This window comes from Lacerta agilis, chromosome 13, assembly GCF_009819535.1.
Source record: "Lacerta agilis isolate rLacAgi1 chromosome 13, rLacAgi1.pri, whole genome shotgun sequence".
NCBI lineage: Eukaryota > Metazoa > Chordata > Lepidosauria > Squamata > Lacertidae > Lacerta > Lacerta agilis.
Window position 1 is genome coordinate 7,644,235 of NC_046324.1, and position 24,786 is coordinate 7,669,020.

General features: G+C 45.0%; 2 protein-coding genes across 2 annotated transcripts in view; one reads left to right on the plus strand and one right to left on the minus strand.

Annotated features, from left to right (window-relative positions):
* The window catches only part of NEO1 (neogenin 1), a 104,302-nt gene extending 94,690 nt beyond the window's left edge, over window positions 1-9,612 (plus strand). Inside the window, 4 exon segments of the mRNA XM_033166851.1 lie at window positions 1,584-1,742; window positions 4,882-5,139; window positions 6,188-6,324; window positions 7,996-9,612. Of these exon segments, the coding sequence (XP_033022742.1) occupies window positions 1,584-1,742; window positions 4,882-5,139; window positions 6,188-6,324; window positions 7,996-8,079 (638 nt within the window). The 3' untranslated portion in view covers window positions 8,080-9,612.
* A 12,588-nt stretch (window positions 9,613-22,200) lies between these two features.
* Window positions 22,201-24,786, minus strand: part of HCN4 (hyperpolarization activated cyclic nucleotide gated potassium channel 4) — a 77,796-nt gene continuing 75,210 nt past the window's right edge. Inside the window, exon 7 of the mRNA XM_033167420.1 lies at window positions 22,201-24,278. Coding sequence (XP_033023311.1) covers window positions 22,672-24,278 — 1,607 coding nt within the window. The 3' untranslated portion in view covers window positions 22,201-22,671. The remainder of the gene's footprint in view (window positions 24,279-24,786) is intronic.

Genomic DNA, 24,786 nt, shown 5'->3' on the forward strand with positions numbered 1-24,786 from the left:
TTTTCCTTGCTGCTAGCTTTTGAGGGTCTCCCTCCCTTGTGGGTGGGGCAGACAAACTAGCACCAATTCCCAGTTACATTAAATCTTGGATTTCTCTATTAGCTCTCTACAGATAGGTCTTGCTTCCATTCCTGGAAGTAAGTAGCATCCCAGTATGTACCAGGAGTGACATTTCCAGACAATTAAATTTTCTCTGTCCTTTTATATATATTTTTGTCTCCTCTATCCTTTTTACATCTTTTTTGGAGGGAGGGTTTCCCTTGGAGGAGGAAATAGGAGAGGGATGGAGGCAGAGGCATTTTGCACAGAATGCTGGGTCAAACCATAATTAGAACAAATGAGCAAATGCGTGTGTTCCTAGAAAAAGGATTGTGGTCACTTTGTTTTCTCCAGGCCTGCTGTTGCAATGCTGTTTTGAGCTAAGCCATGGTTGGCATAGTGTTATGTTCAAACTCAGGCTTGTGTTATATCTCACTTCAGACAAACAGCAAACTGTAACATTTTCCACCTGCCACTTCCAGCCAGTTCCACTATACACATGCAGCTGAGATTATCTTTGTGCAAACCTTGGGTTTTTTCCAAGCCTGTTGATATTTCCCTCTTGTGCATGTCTGTTTTGGCTGCATAAGGATCAGCACTCAAGGAATGAATTGAGCATTAGTAGGAATGGTACCTAAATCATGGTTAAAGGTTGGCTGCAAACTATGCTGTGAAACCATGATTTGAAATGGGTTTGCAAACGGTTGCATGTGTGTTGAACAGACCTTGATAAAAGTCCATTTCTTTGTTTGCCAGATGACAAACCTCTCTTGCTGGTGCCTCCCTATACACTTGTCATGGTGACAGGTTTGGTTCACAAAGCATAAACCATGGTTTTACTGTATGTTTAGGAAGCTAAACAGAATTAAAGCAGCAAACCATGTCCAGAATTTAAGCAGGGTTCATAATTACATAGGCACCAGGCCTTTTTCATTAACTGTTAACTCTGTTCTACACTCTGGTTTTTATATCCGCCCCCATCCCCCGGGACAGTTTGCTTATAGCTTTATTTCCTGGGATGTTTTCCATTCAGTTTTTCATCCTTTTTATTACCCTTGTAGACTTCCTATTAATCTACCTCAAAACAAGATTCTAAAATGTGAGCTTCAGAGTTTAGCAATATTCTCAGTTTGTAATTAAGATCAGTGTCCATCCTCAAATCAACCAGAATTCCTGTTTGCTCAGGAAGTTCAATTCTGTTCCGTAACAGTTTATATAACTTGGAATTCATATTCAAACCCCACATGTTCATTGCAACAGAAAACATGGATATGATTTTCTAAAATATAATCACCCAGAGACCCCTGGCTATGAGTTGATTCAACTGCAATAAATAAATATTGGAAAAACAGGGGGATTCCTTAATTCCTTAAAACAGGTGTAGAGATGGCCTGTCATGGCAAAATGGACTTTGTTGTTCTGGAACATTGAGGATAGTGTGCTGGTTTTTAATGTGCTTTTTGTGAAATGGGTGGGGGTGCACTTCTGCATGCATGCTGGTTGGTGTGTGTTAAGCATTTTTTCTGTCTTATATTCATTCGCAGCTGTGATTAGTGCTCATCCCATCCATTCCCTTGATAACCCCCACCATCATTTCCACTCCGGCAGCCTCGCTTCTCCAACCTGCAGCTATCTCCATCACCAGGCAAACCCATGGCCAGTTGGCACATCCGTGTCCCATTCAGACAGGGCTAATTCCACAGGTGAGAAGAATGTCCTGGGGCAGCCATTAGTAAAAGATGCAAAGACAAGAACTTCTGGGACGTACTCAAATCCAATTTTGTGAATGTGTGATGGGGAGGGATGGGTGTTTATATAATTGTGCTGGAGATGTCCAAAGATTTGTTTGGGATGCAATCCTAAGTCCATTTACTAGGAAATAAGTTCTGCTAGCTCAAAAAGACTTATTTCTAAGTGCATATGTATAGGACGAGCAGTCTTGTGATCTTTTTTTCCCTTTTTCATTCTGCAAAAGTGCTTGAAATGCACATGCAAGTCTCGCTTTCTGAACATAACACGTTCCTGAGAAATGGTTGGTTGGGCAAGTGTTTGCATAACGAGCCAACCATTTCCAGTGTTTTCTGTGGGGGAAAATCTCAATGTTTTCCCAACAGCCTGATAAAATGAGAGGACTGGAGGAGCATCACATTTTCCTACTGTGTATCTACAGCATGACCCCCACTCCGTAACCCTCCCACAGATCTTCCTCTACCTCTGATCTGCGCTGCTGACCTGTTTGGGCAGTGACAGCCCTGCCCCTTTGCTGCTGTTTTGAAACCAGTCTGCCTTCCTCCTCCCCTTGCCTGGATGTGGCCTGTGAGTCAGAAGCACTGCTACGTGTGCTTGCAAGAGAGGCAAAGCTGAGCAACATGGCAGAGCCTTCTGTGTTGGTGCAACTGCCACTGCCTTCCACCTCCTTCTCTTCCCTCCTCTGGTGCCCAAGGCCCAGCAGCAGCATCAGTTCCTACTCCTCTAGTGGCTGCTGCAGTGATGAGACCTGTCTGCTCAGCTCCTGCAGCAGCAAGGCTGCCAAGGAGGAAGCCAAGCCCTTCCTCATCCTCTTCATCCTCATTATCCTGGTTGCAAGCCTGGCTGAACCTCTGTGAGCTGGACTCTGACATGCTCTCCACTGCTTCTTTGCTCAGGGGCAGTGGCTCAGCCTCCGTCTCAGCTTTGCTCTCAGCCTTTGCCCACCTCCTCGGTGCCAGAAGAGGAAAGAAAGAGGAGGGAGGAGGAGGAAGAAGAAGGTGGCAGCTGCACCAGCAGAGGGGACTCTGGCATGTCACTAAGCTTGGCCCTTTCATGCCTTCATTCTGCTGTTGTCACAGGCTCATGCAGTGTCACTGCTGGTTGACTGACTCACTGGCCAGATCCAAGCAAAGTGAGGGGGGACTGGTTCAAAAACCAGGGGCAAATGGGACAGGGCTGCCTCTGTTGCCAAGAACAGGCAGTAGAGTAGATCAGTAGTGTAAATTAGAGGTAGAAGAAGATCTGGGGAGGGTGGGGGGCAGGATCATGGCAGTGTAGATACACAGAAGGAGAATGTTGGGCTTTCTTTTGAAATACTGTAAATTGCAACATTAAGGAAAATCATTCTCACAGGTCCTCGTGTTCAGATAAGTGAATTTTTGCATAACAAGTATGTGGATAGTGGAACCTGTGTGTGTTTGATTTTTTTGTTTAAAAATGATGACACCATTACATTTCAGTCATGACTAATTGTTTAATTGTATAACAGCTTTAGCATTGAGCTTTGGGGCTAGGGTTGTTGGTTCAGCGTTCGTTAAGAGACCCTGCAAGTAAGAAGGAAATTGGCTGCTGCTCTTATGCCCAGGAATAAATTTAAGAATGAACAATGCCCCTATCATATTTGGAATCATCCCATCCTAATTTTGCATCTGGATTACAAAAGGAAAAATAATACTACTCCTTTTAAAGTTGTTTTATAATGCACATATTCCAAAGGCCTGCCTGTCCTCCCTGCATAATCTGTGGATGGCATTTAATCAAGCACAGTTTGAACATTACTATGGTACTGGTAAGTTGTGTTTAAACAGCAGGATAGTACAGAAGTAGGCATGGTTTGCATTCCTGAAGTATGTATATTTATGCTTCTCGAGGGGTTCAGCCAAGCTCCTAAAAGCTTGAGGCACCTTATTTTGTGTATGCAACGCTGGCTGTTATTAGTGCTTTGGGAAATAACCTGAGAACATGCAGTTAGAGTGACAGACTGTTAGAATTCTTAAAGTAAAATAAATTCTGGGACTGTAGGTTGCTTTTTGTTCTGAATTGTAAATATGGTTCTACTATTACTGTTACCAGAATGCTTCTTTTGCCAGTGGCTAAGTTTTCAAGCATATTATGGCAAGCTCATATAAGACACCCACCCTGTTTCTGAGACCTTTATCTTGCTAAAATTATTATACACAGCATTTAAGTCAAATTAATGCTGTTGCAATAAAAGCCTTGTGTGCAAGGGTAAGGCATGGATGAGCCTGTGTGCAAGGCTGTAATATAGCAAAAAAGAAACAGGATTCCCAAGATTACCACTCTTATATGGTATTTGCAGATCTTCAGCAAGATTAGATTTTTCTAGTGACTGGCATATTCTAAATTTACATAATTTATTTGATCCATGGTTTCATGATGCTGATCTAGTTTCTGTAGTTGATAGTTTAGATTTGCATGATTCACTGTCTCTTTATAAAGCCTGTGAACAGATAAAAATGCATAGCAGCTTTGTGGCAAGAATAATCCCCTTGTTTAATTAGAGTACTAATGGCCTTTTCTTCTTCTTTTGAAATAGTGGGCTAAAGCAAACTTACATTGGAGCACCCATTATATTCATTAAATATACAAGCAATAGGAAAATTGGCAGAATTGAAGTACCTTGTAACAAATGTAGATAAGATGCAACTACTTATGAACCATCCAGTTAAGACAATCATGCTCTAGCTGAAAGACAGATGAATATAAAGCAAATTTAAGGGAATTTTAGATAACCAAGTAAATCAGTTTGTGTTTTAATTCACTGGTTATTGGTATGGCAGTAAGACCATTCTGGGGGGGGGGCTGCTCTTTTCAAAAGAAGATAGCTTTAAAAAGCAGAAGAACCTACTAGCAGACTGTGGAGTTACCTAAGTACCAGCTTAATGGCTCGGTGTGCCTCTGGATGACCTGTTCATTGTCTCATTTGTTTAGAAAATATTTATATCTAACTGGTGAGGTGACTTAACTCCACCAGAGATGTCTGGTGAAAGGATGCTCAGAAACAATGGGTTAGTACTAGCAGGAGTGTTTTGTTAAAGTAAAAGAGAATGTTCATATTCTTTTCAAACCCAGAATCTGTTCGGAATACACCTAGCACAGATACCATGCCAGCTTCCTCATCTCAGACATGTTGTGCTGACCACCAGGAGCCAGAAAGTGCCACAGGATCTTATCTGCCCAGTACGCAGGAGGAGGAGACGAGCCAAAGCCTCCCTACTGCCCATGTTCGTCCTTCTCATCCTCTGAAGAGCTTTGCAGTGCCAGCAGTTCCACCCACTGGGGCAACCTATGACCCTGCCTTGCCAAGCACACCTTTATTATCCCAGCAAGGTGAGTGCGAAGGAATTGCTGCTGTAGAAAGCTGAGTCCTGAATGTAATGCACAGTTTAAGGGAGCTGACAAACTGAAAAGTGATGGGCAGCAGAGCTAAGCTGCTTCTTTGATATCTTCAGTAATTGATTTTGATTTGATTTAAGATTTGTATGCTAACCACAAACTTGAGCTCAAAGCAGTTCACAGCAGTAACAAAGCACTAACAAATAAAAAGCAACACTTAGAAATGCAAAATAAATATACAAGAAATAAATCAAAACAATAAAAATAGGGGGGACGCACACACAGAGTACCAATCAGAATATATGTTTTGAACACCAGTTAACCTGAGGCAAGAAACAAAACAGCTACCATTCAAGCCAGACCTATGCTTCATGTTTACATGCTCCCCTCTTGTCTCTCACACTCAAAAGGCTCTCACCCTGAGGCACTAATCACTTCTCTGCCCCACCGCAGCCTATCAGCCAGCAGTCAAAATATTTATTAACCCCATATTTTAAGGAAAAACCCCTACAAACCAGGCATACTACACCCAACTCCCCTCTTGCCTCCTACCTGTTTGTGTGTGCAAAATCCATGACAGCAGGTTCTCACCCAGGAAAATCCAACTCCACATTGTTTCACGAGAATCTAAAACATTTCTCCCATCTAGGAAAAATGTATATTCCAATTCAAATGTTTTTAGCACCTTTCTCATTCTCCCAAGGATTCATCCCAGTTGGAGATAAGTTATGGGAACAAGTTTTTGCCTATGTGAAATTACCCCTTACTTTCTAACTGGCTTTGAGTGAGGCCTTTCTGAATTACTCTTGACATGGGCGTGATATAGCATGTTTAGAAGCTAATTGCTGTCAAGTTAATGCCCTTTAAAATCCAGGGTAGCAGTATTGCATAATTGAGAAGGTCAGTGGTATCTCATCAGAAGACTGGAAGATAATTTAGGGACATATCAGCACTATAAAGTATGGATCTTCACAAGAGTCTTACTCATCCCTCACTCCAACCCTGATTGCAGAAGGCTAATCCTGGTCATATTTGTGTTAAGCTTCTAGCCATCCAGTTCATTCAGTGAAGACTGCATCAATTGGCACCCTAGGGAGAACTCGGCCTCCTATGCCAGTCGTGGTCCCAAGTGCCCCTGAAGTCCAGGAAACAACAAGGATGCTCGAAGACTCAGAAAGTGTAAGTAGCCTGCTTAGAAGGTAGCTTAACCTCCATCACATATGAAACCTTGGTAGTGAATGAGAGTAAAATTTGAATTCAAATTAAACATATTTTTAAGAAATAAAAGATGGTATAAGGCACTTATGGTGCAATAGTTTTTCAGAAACTATTCATGGAAGAGCTTCTGCCAACTTTTTTTGCTTCGCTTTGCCATTTGAGTGAGGCCTTCTGTAATGATCACTAAACTTCCTAAAAGACAATACTAACCTGATAAACCAATGGTTTTACCTTTTTATAAGGCAGCTTTGTATTTCCATATGAACATTCTCCTGTTCTTCATATAATTTCTTTACAACTTGAAACAGTGCAGCTGGAAGCCATCCAACTGAGCACCAGCCCTTTCTAAAAATCTATGCTTTGCAGTAGACTGATGTACACTATTGGCTTTTCTTCTTCTTTTTAAGGCAACTTGATTATTAGTGATGAGTGGGTCTCATTCAAAAGATTCCATATCAGATTTGGAAATTTGAGTTCATCTAAGACAGGAAAAGCCAATGTGGTACCTTCCAAGTGTTGTTGTAGACCAGTTCCCATCTGCCCCACCTTGCCTAGCTAATGGTCAGGGATGGGATATATAGTCCAACAACTTCTGGAGGGAAAAGTGTTTGCTTCTCCTGATTTAAAGCTTAGATGGAGTAAAAAAAATAAATCTCATAATGTCTAGGAACCCATTGTAGCCTAGGGTTAGCCAGCATGATGTCCTTATTAGACTCCAACTCCCATCATCCCTCTCCATTGACCATACTGGCTGGGGCTGATGGGTATTGGAGTCCAACAACATCAGCAGGGAACCATATTTGTCTACCCTTAGTGTAGACAATTGGCTCTTGTTAGAGATAACCCTGCTACTAACATGAGTTTGGCCAGACTGCGAGAGGCAGTGAAGGATAGGCGTGCCTGGCGTGCTCTGGTCCATGGGGTCACGAAGAGTCGGACACGACTGAACAACAAAGAGATAACCCTTCATTGCTCAGCTTAAAGAAACTATATTTCATTTTGAAAAGCCAGGATAAGTTTCTTATTGTAAAATACTTGGAACACACAGGCAAGCTCATTGATCATTTTTCATTACTTCTGTTTTGTTGCATAAATACTATCTCAAGGACAGACTCAACATTTTTACATTTTAAAGTCTGTGGAAGAATAAGGGTACTATATCTTCCAAGTTCAGCTTTTTGTGTATTCCCTTAGAGTTTAACAAGTTGTCTATTCCTTTAATATGCACTCTGAGAAACTCCAACTCATCAAGATTTTTCAGCAAGATTTGGGTGGCAGCTGGAACATGCCTAGAGTACTTCTTCATAGATAGTGCCTTGGGTGCAAAAAGTTGATGATTTCTTTTTCTTTTTCCTCTTTCCCTGTGCCCCTACCTGCCTCCCCAATCACATTCTCTCTCATTAATTCACTGTTTGTCTGGGGTTTGTCTACATGTTGGATTCTGGTGCTGCTTCTCCCCACATCTTTCTCCTCGCATGAAAAATGGGATGGGGACATTTCCATTTCTGTAGTAACGCAATCCATCCAAAAGATGTGACTTTGCTGTCATGTTCCATATCCGCACCATATTCTTCCCCCCACCCAAAACAATGCAGCTCATCTTGCCGAGTAACCCTGTTAAATCTCCTGCAGAATTATGAACCAGATGAGCTGACCAAAGAGATGGCCCACCTGGAAGGACTAATGAAGGACCTTAATGCCATCACAACAGCATGACCACCTTCCCCAAGAAAGGACTCCAAATCCTGTTTCACAGGTCTTGGGACTTAATCTTGGAGCACAAGGAAATGTACAAAGACTAGGGGACAGCACAAGAGGGATATTCAACCAGCTGCAGTATCAGTGCCAATGCTGGTTAACCAAGTGACTTTTCTATTCATTACCTGAAATGAACCTTTTGGAAAGTTGGGTTCCACTTCCTGCTAAGATGTTGCAAGAAGTGGGTGATGGAGATGCGCCGATGTGATGAAATCCAGTATACAGACAAAGAAGTGGACTTAGCATTCATTTGAGTCAGGTTTTGTCTCAGTGCTGTGACCTTCCCTGCATTTTCAGTGTTGGACATTCACATTTATGTACAATTTTATTTGTGTGTTTTTATTTTATTGTATCTTTTTTATTAAAAAAAGTGTAATCTGAAGAAAAAGAAATTTGTGTTGTTTCCCACAGCCTAGACAGATGTTTGATTGCTTGTTCTATTGTGTACGGGAATTCATTGCCAGTGTGGAATGTTCAGTTTGTTTTATGTTTCATTTTTTATTTTTAGTGTGTGTATAATTATATCACCTTCCAGCAGTTAATCCATGACCTTGGGGGATGCTGCATCGCTATTTGTAAGCTTTTTTATTTTTATATTATAATTATTAAAAGCCTGACTAGATTCTCTCTCATCACTGTGAGATTAGCTGCCAGTTTGGATTGAAATCTAACACTAAGAAACTTTTTGTTTGTTTTATGTTTGCATTTTAATATAGTGTGGAGGTAGGCACTGGGAAGGAAGCCACTGAGTGGAAAGAAAGTTTCCGAGGAATGGGTCCAGTACACAATACAGCTTGATCCATATGAGTAGCCCCAACCATCCCTTGGAGAATGCCCAGATGAGCAAATGTAATGTGCAAAGCGAGTGATTCTGAGTAGTAATTGCAACAATTCCCTCGTCACAGTGATCGGGGAAAGTGCTACAGTTATCATGGGAATGGCCCCTGACTGTGTCTGTGATTATCAGTTTGCACATTACCTCTGCCTGTGTAAGCACATACCAGGAGACACTTGGCATTACTCATGTGAACAAGAAAACCTGTTGTGCGCACAGGCTCTAAGTTGTGAAACAGATTTTTTTTTAAAAAAACAACAACAACCTATCATTTGCTTTGTGAGCTAGTCATTAAGTGTGCCTGGCTATTAAATTGATGGGGACGGGAAGCTTTATTGAGAAATGTAGGATTGTTTAGCATCAGATACCACAGTGTGTCTTGGCAGCAGAAATTTCTGTTTTGATGTTTTATTTGAAAGATAACCTCTTTAACATTTACATTGCATCTTGAGTTTTATTCCAGATCTTTTAATGTACAGAGGTTAGTAGTAGATTGGGGGGGCACTTTTCCCTGTAGTTGTACACGGTCCCATAGGTCTTCAAAAGTACCTTCAGTGTTAAACCACAATTAGCAAAATGTCTTTTGCAGGCTTATTTATTCTAAACGGAAACAAAACCTAGGCGTACAATGCTTGTGACTCAGGTGCCGCTCGGGGGTGGGGGGGGGGTGGGGGGAAAAGGGAAGCTAAAAGGAAATGTTATTTCCTTTCTACTATTTGCTGCCCAGTTTGACATACCACCATCTTCTCTGTTGGGTGGTGACTTAACATAATAAAAGAGACTGATTTTGTTAAATAAATAAATAAATAAAAATCCCGCTGCTTTTGGAATTCAGGTGTACACTCGAAAGGGTTGGAAGGTGGGAAAGAAGCAAAAGGTCATAATAGGTAGTTTTCTTTAGCAAATTTGTTCTGTGTAAAGCAGTGTTATTTTAGGGTCAGTATTAGCAATGCGGTTGGGGAAAATAGCTCATAACCCTTGGGGTTTGCAGTGCTCTGATCTGAGGCAGACTTCACTGGATCCTTTAAATATCCATGTGAATAAGGCTAGAATGGTTTTTATTACTGGCTAACTCAAGTTTGAAAACACCCAGCCACTGCTCTCTACTGAGAACCAGTACGGGGATGAAGAGGTAGGGGGAAGGAGGGATGCTTAACCCTTCCCAGCCCTTCCCCTTCTTTCCCTGAAGCAACTCCTTCAAGCTGCTTTCCCTTCACAGACTTCCAGACTTGTATTTGCTTCTGACTTTGTATCAGCAGATTCATCTTGAAGATTTCTTGGAAGCAATTATGAAAAACAGGGATGCCGACAGACTAAAATTCACTAGTGGTTTCTGATGATGAGCACTGAAGAAATGTATTAATTCATTCTGATTAGCAGCTATAACATATGCATAAGAAAAGCCATTTATTTTTTAAATACTGTATTGAATTTACAATGAGATAATTAAGTGCCATGTTCACCTAGCTCAGTGTTCTGTCTTCCAACAGTAAACATCCTAATGCCCCAGAGACTTTCACAGTCATAGTATGTGGGTGTAGATTCCTCCCCAGTTTATTCTCATAGGTTAATAGGATGCTTCTTTTGGGTCGGGGCAGTCAGCGAAAAGTCCATCATAAGAGCAAACTGGCACACCTGCAAAATAGGCATTGAGTAAAATTAGATGAGGTTTGGGTTGGGGAGAGAGAAGGATTCAGACACTGGCCTGGATCCAATTATCTGTTCTCTGTATGTGTGGTGGAGGTTTTTATTTTCCTTAATACTTCGGTATGCGGAAGGAAGGGGAGAGGTGCCACACACACACACACACACACACACCTCATAAATCAGAAAGAGCTTCCAGTGAGGGAGAGGAGAATTTTTAATAGTACATTAAAAGCCCCACAGGTGTTGAAATGCACTTCTCTGGATCTGGGCTGTTTGGTATGATCCGGAGCCCTGTATAATCAGGGTGGGCATCTATAATCAAAAGGGGCTTCCCATTCCTGCGAAAGGGAATGTTCCACGTGGCTGTTTTCCTTTGTACATGCAAAGTTCTTGTGAAGAACAGGAAATCCTTTGCGTAGGGTCCTCATTGCGTCCACTGAATTCAGTTAGTGCACGCATTCCGCTCCTCAGATGTGTACATTTCTCTTTCATATCTATACCCAAAGAAATTCCATCATGTGTACTCAGTATTTCCCCCACTGGTGGATTTTTGTGAATATATTGCTACTTTACGTCGAACACCATGAATGTCAATATTGCCATGAATCTGGGAATGGGGTGGGGGATATTTTTAATAATAAAACAACTGTTCAAAGTTGGTTTTTTAAGGTTAAAACAAAAAAAGGAAACATTTATTCAAGTCAGTGTACAATATGTATTGCACTTTTTCACATTTTAACACTGTTTTTTACATATCTTGTGATTTTAAATTTGGAACATTGTGTATCTTGTAGTGTCATAGCTAAGCTGCTCTGCGGCAGCTTCCTCCAGCTGAATATGGAGAAGGGGGTGGGAAAACCTCTGTATATTGTTTTACAGTTCTGATGTAGGAGAGTTCTGAGGACTGCTGTAAACTTCTACCTTTCTGTACATTTTTTTTCCTGTAGTATTTGCTGTATACTCTATAAATTTTTAATACTGTCATGTTTATTATTTGGTATTGGATATCCAATACACTTTTTTAATCTAATCGAGTTCTGCCTTTGTCTAGAGTTTTGTTTGTTTTTTAAAAAAAACTTTTGTCCTCGCATTTTAGCAGTGTCCCTCAATGAGTATTTCAGAACACTGAAGCTCCAGTTATGTTCTGGAACAAGGATGTGGTGTTTGAGAATAATTTCTTTAAATTACAATGTAACTGAACCATTTATAATTATTTTAAGAGGTTTTAGGTAGGAACACAATCTGTTGGAATTCTGGTCCAGAAATGAAGACACTGATGTTAGTCAAGTCCCAGAGTGGTCACTCATTTATTCTCTTACATTCATATCCCTTCTTCCATCATGGAACCACAAGGTGGTATACATTTCGTTCTCAGGAGGGAACCCATCCATGCATTGACCCAGACACAAACCTGCTTAGCTTCAGCAATATGGTGGCCTCAGGTGCCTTTAGACCACACTCTGGGACACAGCTGTTAGACACAGATCTCAGCACTGTTTCACTGAATTGTTTGAAACAATTGTTAGTAAGGGCTTTGTATGTTCATTCAGCTGGAAAATGGGAGTCAATTTATATGTTTGTCTATTTATTTAAAGTGTTTATATCTGGCCCCTTTGTAACCAATAGTACAAGGTGGCTCACAATAATTCAACAAATTTAGCAATAACATTCAACTAAAGAGCTGGAAAAAGCTACAAAATTCAATTTAAAAATGGAATAACGACAAAGATTGCCAGTCATGCTTGTCTCTCTTTGCTCCGCCTTCTTCATACCTCTGTGGGTTCTGGGAGACCAAGGATGGAGAGGAACTGGTCACAGCACGATGGGGATACCTTCCCTGGCTTCTTCAGCAGCTTGCCTCCACTTTGCCTCTTGACTCCCCTCTGCTTCTACCTCTGTTTCTGGACTGCCCTGTGGCACAGCCTCTTCCTGCTCACTAAACTCTTGTTACCTCTTCAGATTCCGACATTTCTTCCCTGCAGTCTGCTCCATCTTCTCCCTCTGACCACCCATCATTGTCCCACCACCAATGCCTGTGCCCCTAAAGGTATCCAGCCCTCGGATGAAAAAGATTTCCCATCCCTGGACTGGAACCTTAATTTGTACTGTGTGGTTCCTTTATTGTTTTTAAAACACAGGTGACAGCAGTAAGCCAGCAGTAAATTACAACAAGCAAGTTGAAGTTAACTCTGTTAGCAAAAACAAGGACCTGCACAGGAGGCTCATCTCCAGCAGCTCATCTCCAGCAGGTCTTGCCCCCATGAAGCAGTTGATGAGACTGAAGGTCCCCGGCTTCCCACAGCTGTCCTAGTCTCCTCCTCTCCAGGGTTTCCCCCAAGTAATCTGAGACTCTGCCTGCATGAAGCTAACTTCTCTGCCCTCTTCCAAGAATCTTCTGGTTCTGGGTGACCTGAGGAGAGGGAAGCTTGTTGCAGCAGAAGGGAGAGACACCTGTGTCTCTTCACCATCCAGACTCATCTCTGCCTCTTGGCCTTCATCCTCTCCCACTTCTGTTTCTGAACTTCTCTCTGCTACAGGCTGTCCCAACCCCTTGAGCCCCATTACCCCTTTAGCTTCCAACACTTCCTTTCCCCAGTCTTTTCCCTCTCTTCCCTCTGACCATTTATTCTCATCCTACCACCACTTCCGGGGTTCTGAACCTTCTTTCCCTGGGGGTTCCCCGGCTGGTTTCTCTCACCACCACTGCATGTAACCAGTCCATGACAACAGGATTCCTTTCTTTAAAAAAAAAAAAATCACCCCACTTGCAACCTAAAGTGCTACCGCCTGTTCTGCCACTGCAGAATTGCTATTGCTTCATTTCTTGGTGGCTGTACACAGTGGTCGAAATGCAGAGGGGAAGAATAAAATAATAATACCAGACCATAATGATCACCTCAATGAAGACGGAGAGACAGGTTGGACAAGGCTTTTGCTCACCTGCTAATTTTCTTGTCAGGCTGGTGTTTAATTAGCTGTTCTCTCCCAGCCATTAGGCCACAAATGAGGTCTCCTTATCATCCACTGCTGCGTTGTCACGGCAACTGGTATTTTTAAGTCATCCTGGGATCCCATTTTCCTTGTACTTGGCAAAAAAAAAAAATCTCAATCACTATTAAGGATAATGGTCCTTGATGCCAGGAAGCGGCTGGAGAGGGGAGAGAGAAGAAATGCAGGACAGGAAGTGCAATATCTGGTCCACTTTGTCGCTTAGATGTATCCCAGCCAGTTCAAGGCCATGTTGTAAAGATGCTTAAAAGCACAGCAGAAAGCAATCACCTGGACTCTCCCTCTGGAAATCAGCTAGATAAATTTTGCTTGGAAAGGCAGTGCCCTCTTGTGGTCATAACAGGAATTTGAAATTATTTGCCAAATTTGTCTGTCTTATGATTGGACTATTCAAGTAGCAAAGGGGAGGGTGGTTGGCGACAGGGTAGCAAAATGTACCTACAGACACCTGCCCCCCCCCCCCGCAGAATAGCACTGGGGGTAGGGGGCATTTTCTCCCCTCTGCAGCTAGGTCAGAATCAATGCTTTTGCATTAATCACGTATTTCCCTGCATCTACTACCTCTGTGTTTCTTCCTCACATCTTTTTCTAGATTGTGAACTGCCTCACAGCCATGCTATGGATGGGGCTGTATAAATATGAGGACTGGGCATGGATTCAAATTGGGAAAAGACAGGTTGGGTTGGACAACCCAGAGCAATCTGGAGCTGTCTTGGGGCAGCCAGAGAGGAAAACCCGTCTTCCCGAGAGAAGGTAGCGGGAGCCTGACTATTCCTGGCTCTCCTTCCTGCCTGGTGCCCACACCCAACAGGATTGCTCCTCAGCACTCATCAGCCATTGAGCAGAGGCTTCAGTCTTTTGGGTTGCAGGGTGCTCCCTCAAGGCTTCCACACAAGGAAGTTGCCTGAAAAAGAGCTCTCTGCAGGATCTGTCCCCTTGCGGGTGGTACAATGTCTCTCTTTCCCTCCCGGGAGTGTGTTTAATTGGGGCTTGGTTCGCCCTAATTAAAGAACAAAAACCCTACCCCCCCCCCAACCCTACTTAAGGATTTCCCACAGGCACCTGGTTGGCTACTGAGAACAGGACGCTAGACTAGATGCTCCATTGGCCTGATCCAGAAGGGCTGCTCTTGTGTCCTAATTTTGGGACAGGATCTGAGGTGCTGTGGGTAGCCCCCAGGTTGGCCCAGGGCAAATTGGCCTGATTGGTAGCCCGACATCAAAGCCACAAGGCCGATGTGCACAGCCCTAGCATGTACAGCCATCTCTTGTGTGTGTGTCTGCTGTGTCTAGTCTTTTGTACACAAACACAAGGGCCATGGCTCACCTGCTTGCATGCAAAAGATCTGGGTTCAAACTTCAGCATCTCGTGTTTCGGCTGAGGGGGCCTCTTGTCCGAAACCTTGCAGAGCCACCACACTGAGCTAGATGAGCCCAAGGGTCTGACTCTGGTAAGGCAGGTGCCCGTGTTCCTGACTGCTGGGTCCCTCCCTCACCATCAGCAGTAATAAAAAGTACATAAATAGCCAGCCCAGTACTGCCCACGCTGTCCAGCTGACTTTCCAGGTTCCCCCAAATTAATCCCAGGCACAACTGCCTTTTGTACCAATAACCTCTTGCTTACACAGCATGCGCTTGATGAGGGCTCAGGAGAGAGAAAAGCACATGTCGCCTTGTTCCTGCCTCTTTTCCTGCAGATGCCAGAGGGCTGTGCATGGGGAGGGGAGGGATCCTGCCCTGCCCAGCCTGGATGCTTTAAATGCATCCCTTTCCTCTTCCTTCCACCCACCCATAAAGGACGCAGCAGGGAGGGAGGGAGGCGGGCGAGGGTGAAGGAGAGGGCACCTCCATGCTTCAGGGTTTCCCAGAGCCTGCAGCAGCCGCCCATCCGCTCAACACTGTGTTCTGCCTGCCTGGTGTTTCCATGGAGCTGGAGAGCACAAGGGGCTCCGCAAGGCAGCGGCTGCAGTCTTGGATCTTCCAAAGCAACATTGATGCTGGGGGGGGGGGAGGGAGAGGGGATCCCTGCCGGTTTGTATGCGAGTGTGTGCCTGAGAGAGGAGGAGGGCCTTCCCTCCACTGCTGACATCATCAACTCATTTATGTATTCCTAAAATCCAGGCTTCATTTACTGCTATGGGGAACCTGTGGCCCAGGGTGAGGTGGGCAAATGAATGCTCTTAAAGACTTTCCCCATGCCATAAACACCCTCCAACAGCTGCCTGCTCCTTCAGTGTTTCTCTGCCAGGCTAAAACGTGTCCTTCAACTCTGATGATTTCCTGGATGGAGAATAGAGGTAGGTAGGTTTGTGCAGGTAGAAACAAAGGTAAAATGTACCTTTATTGCTCCGCCCACTTTTTGCCTCTGGTCCTGCTCACCCCAGCTTCAGTCTTCAGGTTGCCGAGAAGGGGGGGGGTGCAACCCCCAGGCTGTCGAAGCCTCCCTGACTCCTGCCCTTGAGTTGCAATATTGTTGAGTGCGTGTGGTTTACTTATGCTTGCTTCCTGGTTTTAATGCATGAGGCAGCGAATGGTTGTAATGGTTGTGTGAAATGGATGGTTAGTGTGGCTGGATGCAGGCCCTTGCAGAGCCAGGCAAAGGCCCGGGCCAGGTAGATAATGTGCCCCCCCTTTTTTTTACCCTGGGGATTTCAAGGCTTGAGCCATATCTGCATATAAAGACAAAATGGAAAATATAGAAATACAATAATGCTTTTTAAAAATACATAGGGAGAAGGATTGTTTAAAGTATTTACATTTAAATAATGATGAGTGATTGTGAATATGCTGACCGAGGCCCCCTTTGGAATCGGAGGCCCGGGCCAAGTGGCCCATATGACCCCCCCCCCCATAGCTGTCAACTTTTCCCTTTTTTAAGGGAAATTCCCTTATTCTGAATAGGATTCCTCACAAGAAAAGGGGAAAGTTGACAGCCCCCCCCCTCTGTTTGGGCCTGGGGGTTGCACAGTTGGTTGTGTATATGTTGTGTTGTCTAGAATCTTAGCAGTGCTCTCCAATTTTATATTATGTTTAGGAATACTGATTTTTTTAAAATGTATTTTGTTATGTGAATCATTTGATGTGGTTTTATTGCACTTAAACCACTTTGAGATATTATTATTTTTTTGATAGCAAAGCGGCCTCTAAATGGAAACAATAACAGCAATAATACCAAAGGAACAAATGTTTGTGTAGATTTCAGGCATTATCACAAAGAAGAAAACATTTAAAATATCAACTCGTGGCGCCAGAAGAGAAGGCCAGGATCGCTCTTGCCATCCATATAATTTTCATTAATGATAGTATGCATGAGAAGTGCCCAAATGAGAAACTCTGCTGTCCTACGAATCTTTTGCTGCATTTTAAAAGGCTTGCCTACCACATGCCTGTGCGTGAGCCCAGAAGTACATAAATTTAAGAGGCACACTCAGCCACACTTATCCGTAAAGCTGAATAATATAAGAGGGAAGCACAGGGATCACAGCTCCTGCGGCTGTTGCTTCATTTAGCTGCTTGTTCTAAATGGTCACTGTCCTTATAACAGGCTCCTCCAGACAGACCTATTCACTGGGCATTCATCCTGATTTGCTTGCACAAAGCTTATGCAGAGGTTAGGCTAAGTCTGGTCTTTGCTGAGCATTCGTTCTGATTGGTTTGTGGAGAGGTTCTATCACAATGACTCATCCTGATTTGCTCGCTGCAGTGAATGAATGATGTACGCAGTGAATGGGAAGAAACGGGGGCGGGGGGGGGAGTGATACAATACATACATTGAAATACAAACAAACCAGCATGAACATGCAATAAGGACCAGATATAACCTATGTTCCAGAAATGCTTTGTGCAAGCAAAGCAGGATGAATTCTCAATAAACAGGTTGTCTGGAGGAGCCCCAAGACACTGTGCTGTTTAACATGTTGCAACAACACCGTGGGGCAATGTGTAAAGGGCACTTTGGAGAGTGAGGAAGGTGGGATTATATCGAGTGTTGGTGAGGGCAGAGATGGGCCTCTCCCTCTCTCTTGTGAGAGTGCTAGTGAAAAAACGAGGGTGGTGATAGGAAAAAATTGTGCCCCATTTGCCCTAATGGCCTCCACCACATCTTGATACTGTCCTTCAGAGGCTGGAAACCTGGCCAAGAAAGCAGATACAGAAACAGAGGGTGGCATATTTTACTAAGATTTTGTTTTATTATGTCTGTTTTTATATTTCAAACCCCAACCCTACAGCACTTCCCCACCCCCCCAAAAAAACACAACCCCCCCCCGAACTTTTTAGCTACTGGGTCAAACCTAATGGGGGTCTTCAGCTGTGGTTAGTGATTTGGTACCTGCTGCAGCAGAATTCAGAAACCTGAACATCATTTATCATCAAACCAAGCCAAAGCACCTGTCTACAATGGGTGACTTTTTCTCAATTCCAAGAAAGGCAGTTAGGAAAGCTGGGGAAGGGAGGAACAGGGGCGGTTGGTGGGGGACGGACGGACTCCAAATGCAGATGTGACCATCCCAGTTTCCAGGATGTGCTCAAAGATGTGGTATTGCGCAGCACATAATTCCTCATTGTATTGGCCACCCACAAAATATTTACCTTCATCCCTTGGAGAGAAGCTGTTGAGTTCCTTGACTACCAGTGGCCAGGGTGGGGGGGGGGGGGGAGAGAGAAAATCTTCAAAGCTGATCTCTCCATTTTGGTTGCAGGTGCCTTCGTTTTCTCCTTTGGGGGCATGAGATGGGGCACAATACTCCTCTGCACTGTGTAGGCAACACGGTGGGCTGCAGATGTTGCTGGACTGCGGCTGCATTGGCCAGGCTAGCTGGAGTTGATGAGACTTGGAGTGCAACAACATCTGCAAGGCACCACATGGGCTACTCCTGCTTAAGCATTTTGAAAGGGAAGGTGTGTGCCGTGGAAGCAACGGGGCCAATTGTATTGTTGCCTTTTTACACGCACCTCCCTTAGCTCCAGATGTCTCGGGGAAGCAGGCATGCCTCCCTTCTTTTGTCCTCACAACAACCCTGTGAGGTAGGATAGACGAAAACAGATTGACGGGGCAAGAGTTAGCCAGTGAGCTTTGATGCTAAGGGGGGTGGGATTGGAACCCAGGTCTCCCTGGTCTGACTCCTGATGCTACAACCTGCTACACTTCACAGGCCTAAGTTTAGACCTGTTGAATTTGCTGCATTGCTTTCGACCTGCACTTAATCACAACAACTAACTTTAGCTGCCTATGGCCCCTTCAAGGAAGGTCAGTATTGGCATATATTTTAAAACTAGAATATATATGTATATATATGTATGCGCCGGTTTGTATGCATATGTATGCATATGTGTTTGCAGCATACACACATCTGAACACACACACATCTATATAGCTGTATTATCTGTTTTAGTAGAAAATATCCCCCCCCCACCGAATACCCTTAAATCTGTAAGGAAGACCGAAGCTTGAGTTACACCTTAGTTCCAACCCAGCAAAGCGCTTAAAAGCAGGAGGAGCTGGCTATATTTGGGGGGCAAACATTCGGAGATAACAGGCACATATCAATAGGTTTTTTGTGGCTTTCTTTTTTTTTTTCAAAAACAAATTTTCATATAAAATCAAGTGAACTGGGGAAAGCCCAGGGGACAAGGAAGATTCCACAATAGTATTGTTCTGGTGAGTTTTGGCACTGCTGCCAATAGCCTGGCTGTCTCTTAACTCTTTGCTCCGGATCTGTGGAACAGCAGAAAGAAGCTTGGAAAACCTGGGTAAAAAAAAAAAAAGAGGAGCAGGACGACTGGGTAGAAAACAAGGTGCGAGAGATGGGAGAGGCCATGTCCCCCTCCAGGGACTCACAGGCGCATGTTGGAAGGAAGGTAGGAGGGCCAAGAGGAGAAAATGAGGACAATGGGAAGATGGAATGGATTGGTACAGGAGCTATGAGGTTGCAGCAAGGGATATCTGCCCACCAGCTTGCTTTACCCATTAAGGACTTGCCTTGGGCCATGGAGACCTCTGTTGATCAGGGATGCTCAAAAATCTACCTAAAGGAGCACACAGGATCCTCCCAGCCTTGTTGAGGAATTCTGGGAGTTTTATTGCTCATTATCATTGTACACAGTAAAGTCTGGTTTCTGCGGCCCTTTCGAAACAGGGGCAGAAACACACATATGGCAGGGCTGGTGCAGTTGCTGAGCGTGTCGTCATAAAAAATAGGTAATGATGGGAGGACACCCTCAAACTCTGTGTGTGTGTGTGTGTTTGTGACACCAGCTGTGGTTCCTTGGTGGTGTGATGGACAGAGTGTGGTGGGACTGTCAAATGCATTTTCTTACTGAATGCTCGCCCCCCGCAAGCCCTTGGCTTCCACACAACAGCAGGCAGCTCATCACAGCCCTGTTGCCATGCTAAGAGCACTCCAATGCCCACGGATGTGCCAGTCAGTCTGATGCAAGAGGGTTGGGCGCACCTCTGTAGCTGGTGCATCACATTCGAATTGAACGGTAAAATGGGAGGTGCCTTGTTCAATGGGCAGGCAAATACTCTCATCATTTTGCACTCTTTGCCGAGGTTTTCTGTTGCTACTAAAATCTCATAACAGGCCCACAGAGCCCCACAGGCCAACCATGCAATGATGGATATAATGGAAGAACATTGAAAGTATCATGCTTGGTCTAGAAGTAGCTTAGAAAAACAAAACAAAAACCCAGAGCTTCTGAAAGCAACAAAAGCATTAGGAAAAAGGTCTTGCTGGTGTCCTTCCACAAAACGCAGCATAAACCGAGTACCGACATCAAACCTTTTGCAGACCTCTGAATCCCAAGTTTTGCCATGCCCCCGTGTTGATTTCTGAATTTGCTTGCTCCTCCCCTTCACAGTCTTAGTGGTGAGTTGGCCACTAGGTGGAACTATCGGAAGTTTACTTGCTGTTTTCTGGGGTGAGTTTTTAAAACCCAAACACAATGTCGTGGTCCCGAGGCTGGAATCCGAAGTGAAGGATGAGCACAGGTTAGGACAAGGGGGACCTGTGACCCTCCCAGATACTGTTGGACTCCAGTTCCCATCATCCTCCAGCAGCACGGACAATGGTCAGGGATGCTGTGAGCTGTAGTTCAATAGCATCTGGAAGGTGATGGGTTCCCTTTCATAGCCATTTACTATTCCAATGAAAGCTGTGCAGGGGAAAGAATACAAGCACTTGTAGTTTCCCCCCAGTAGGGTTCAATGCAGAGATTGAGGTGTTATAGGGATGGAAGGGAATCTGTCAATTTCGGTTCTGTCACCTTCTCTTCTTTTCCCAATCTTAAGTTCAGTTCTCCATTTTGCAGCAGTTTGTGATTTGTTTTTAAGTCCTCATGAAAATTCATCAGCATTTCCCCCAATTGATGCATTTTTGCCTGTTGTTTTGACTAATGCACATTTCTGCAAGCAATCTTCCCTAACATAATGCATTTTTATGCTGTTTTCACAAAAATATTCATTTTAATGCACAATTTCGACTAATATGCAATTACAATTATTACTCAGTTAGTTAGAGAACTGCATTGCAAAATTCAGGCAAATGTGAATTTTGAATACCGTATATACTCGAGTATAAGGCGACCCAAATATAAGCCGAGGCACCTAATTTCCCTACAAAAATGTGGGAAAGCTTATTGACTCAAGTATAAGCCGGTTCACCTTTGCCACTGTGGTAGAGGAGGAACGAGCAGCCCAAAGCAGCCCTTTGGGCTGCTCCTTCCTCTTCCTCCTTTGCTGCTGTGGAGCTCACCCCGTCGCAGGGTTTCGAACCGCCATTCTTCTGATCAGCAAGCCCTAGGGCTCTGTGGTTTAACCCACAGCACAATGTTCCCTTGTGTTATACAGAGAAGGCTGGGATCCTGTCCTGTTTAAGCAGAAGCCAAGGAAAGTGAGCACCTGTGGGGTTTTAATACTTCCTTAACTGATAGGCTTTCTGCCTTCTGGGGTCTAAAGTTTGCATTTATGTGAGCAGTTCAGGAATGGAACAAGCTGCCTGGGGAGAGTAAAGAACCACCGTTCTTGTACACTTCTTAAGGAATGGTTGACTTGAGTATAAGCCGAGGGCAGCTTTTAAAGCACAAAAAGTGTGCCGAAAAACTAGGCTTATACTCAAGTATATAGGTAATAGCTGTTTTGGTTAGCATATTATTTCAGAAAATGTGAATTTGATAGCTTTGCCTTTAAATGCAAACTGAATAAAATATCCCCTCCATCCCTAGAGAGGTGTGTGTGTGTGTGTGTGTGTGTGTGTGTGTGAGAGAGAGAGAGAGAGAGAGAGAGAGAGAGAGAGAGAGAGAGAGAAAGAGAGAGAGAGAGACTGAGTGTGTTTTAAGCAGAAAAACAACAGGGGACAGGGTGGAATAGGTTTAAGAAACTCCTCCACAAATGTTAGTGGAAAGAGGGTCTAGAGGTATGAACCATTTTGATTGTGGCAATTTGTGAAAGTTTGGTTCAACGTATTTCATTCCCCCTCAAGGGGAGTGAATTCTCGTTTTCTTACTTGTATATCTTTCAGAGATCCCACGTGTAACCTCTTCAGATGTAATTTAAAATTTGACACGTGGACACGGGATTCCAGATCTTACCAGCTCAAGAGGTGACCTTTGGATTCCTGACACCAACTTACATCAATGAGAGATCTGTTTCTCCAAAGGGAGCCAATTTTCTTAGCTTTATCCTTTACATCAGCTGCACATCTACTCTCTGAGTTGTTCTTATTATTATCATCATCATCACATATTGATTACATTCCTTTCCCCCGTCCCCGTCCCCCAATCTTTTGCTCCGTGTAATAAAATACTCTATAAAAGAAAGTGACTCAAAATCTATAGCTCTAAGAATACCTGGTTATCTTTTTTTGCTGCTGCTGTTCTCCTTATTGTTTTTAAACCTCTAATCATTGTTAGCTTGAAGAAAACAAAGGAAGAAAATGGGAGCCATGTAAAAGTCTATTGGGATCTAAAAAGCACAAATGAAAGAAAACTGGCTCCTCCAAACTGTGGCCAAGGGGGACGGCGGCCAGAAAATGTAGGTGAGGGGGAGAGAAGGAGAACATTTCACAAATTGGAGGGCAGTTTTGATCGGATGTGCTCTCGTTCCCCAGTGAGCCCTATAGACCCTTTCCTCCCTTCGACAGCAGTCACGACAGCAGTCAGAGGTGGGGGGATGGCGCAACTGGCCTCAAATGCAGGCGGAGGAGGCAGTGAACCTGAGGACATCTGGCGTGGTAGAGTCACTCGCCCTGGTACAGAGCTGTATGGCTTCCCTAGAGGCCTGGTCCCTCCTCCTCCTGCTCCCCCTCCTCCAGAGAAAGACGAGAAACTAGAAACAGATTCCCTAGAGGAGTGGGGAGAAGAGCCTCGGCTTAAAGTCTGAGCTGTTTCGTGGGGCAGAATTGGATGGGAAGCAGAGATGAACTTGAGGTCCTGGCTTAACCGTCCCGGTGGAAGCGGTGGCGGCGGCGTACTCCTGGGCTGAAGGACCTGTAGAGGAGGACTGGAGGTCTGAGGCATCAGCAGAGATCCGTGGGAGCCCCTTGCCCCAGAAGGGGCACACTGCAAAGTCCTGGCTGCAGCACATTGACTAGGAGGGCTAAGGCCTGAGGGCGGGAACAGCGGAGGAGGGGCACTGGCGGGCTGTTTCAAAGGAGACATAGAGGCAAAGGGTGACCTTTCGTGGTGCAACTGAGCTACGGTCGCAGCAGGAGAAGCAGAAGGTCCTAATGCACTTGGCTGGGTTTGGCATGAGGCTGACGGGGAGCCTCCGGAGGCCTGTGCCAGCTGGCGTAAGCTGGAGGGTGGTGAGCTTGAGGAGGGAGGCAATGGAAAGTGGTTCGTCCCTCCCAGGGCTCCAGTTCCTGAGAGCTGCTGGGCCTGGCCTGGCTGGGCGGGCTTGTTGCTGCAAGCGGTTTGTGTGCGGCCAAGGGGGCTGCTGGGGGAATTGGAGGATAGCTGGGGGAAGGCAGTGGATGGCGAACTAGCAGGGGCCTTCTGGAAGGGGCCAAAGCCGCTCAGGAGATTGCTGTCGGGAGCCTGCTGCTGAGCCACCCCTTCCGGGGAATCCGAAGGCCCCTGGTGCAACAGGCTCAGGCCTGCCGAGGACGGGCTCCCCAAGGGCTGCTGCTGAGTCGAGGCAGCCGACGGAGAGCCGGCCGAAGCACGATGGAACTGGGCCAAGCCGGCCGAGGCCGTGAAGCCAGCTAGCTGCTGGATCTGGAAGGAGGACGACGAGAGGGTGTCTGCCCCCGGGGTGTGCTGCTGGGATTGCGTGCTTGAAGGGGAGCCCACGATGGAAGGCCCGGCCGAAGACACCAAGGAGTGAAGTCTCCTCAGCTGTCTCGGAGTCTGGTTCGGGGCCTGCCCCAGGGAACCCAGAACAGAGACAGGCGGGCGGAAAATGGCCGCCGGGAGGCGAGGGTGATGGGTGAGAGCTATTGCTACGGACGTGGTGGCCGCTGCGGCTTGCAAAGGGGCCTGGATCAGTGGCGTCCAGATAACCGGAGTGGGGGTTGATGCGGCGGCGGCGGCCTGGACGTTATGCGCACAGTGGGCCATCTCTCGGTCATGCTGCACGATTTGCTGGATGATCTCATTCTCCTGGTAGTTGAAGACGCCCGAGTTGAGATCGTGCTGGACTTTGTGGAGAAGGATGGAGTTCTTCTTCCCTGTGAAGGAAGCAGAAGAAAATTAAGAACTGCAAAGAGGGGCCTCCTAGAGGCCCAAACCAGAGATCACCAACCTTTTGGGGGTGGGGGTGGGTTGGGAACATACCAACATTGTAACCATGAGCACACCCCATCCTATTCAAGAAAGAAGATTCCACCTAAACATTAGGAAGAACTTCCTGACAGTGAGAGCTGTTCGACAGTGGAATTTGCTGCCAAGGAGTGTGGTGGAGTCTCCTTCTTTGGAGGTCTTTAAGCAGAGGCTTAACAGCCATCTGTCAGGAATGCTTTGATGGTGTTTCCTGCTTGGCAGGGGGTTGGACTGGATGGCCCTTGGGGTCTCTTCCAACTCTATGATTCTATTCTTCTTTCAAGACCAGCTTCAGGGAGGGGAGCAGTGGAAGAAGAGGTCATTGTGTCAAGATCTGAACCCAGTTCTCCCAGATCCTAGTTTAAGACTCTCACCAATATACCACATTAGCATACTTGGACTACAACTCCCTTCATC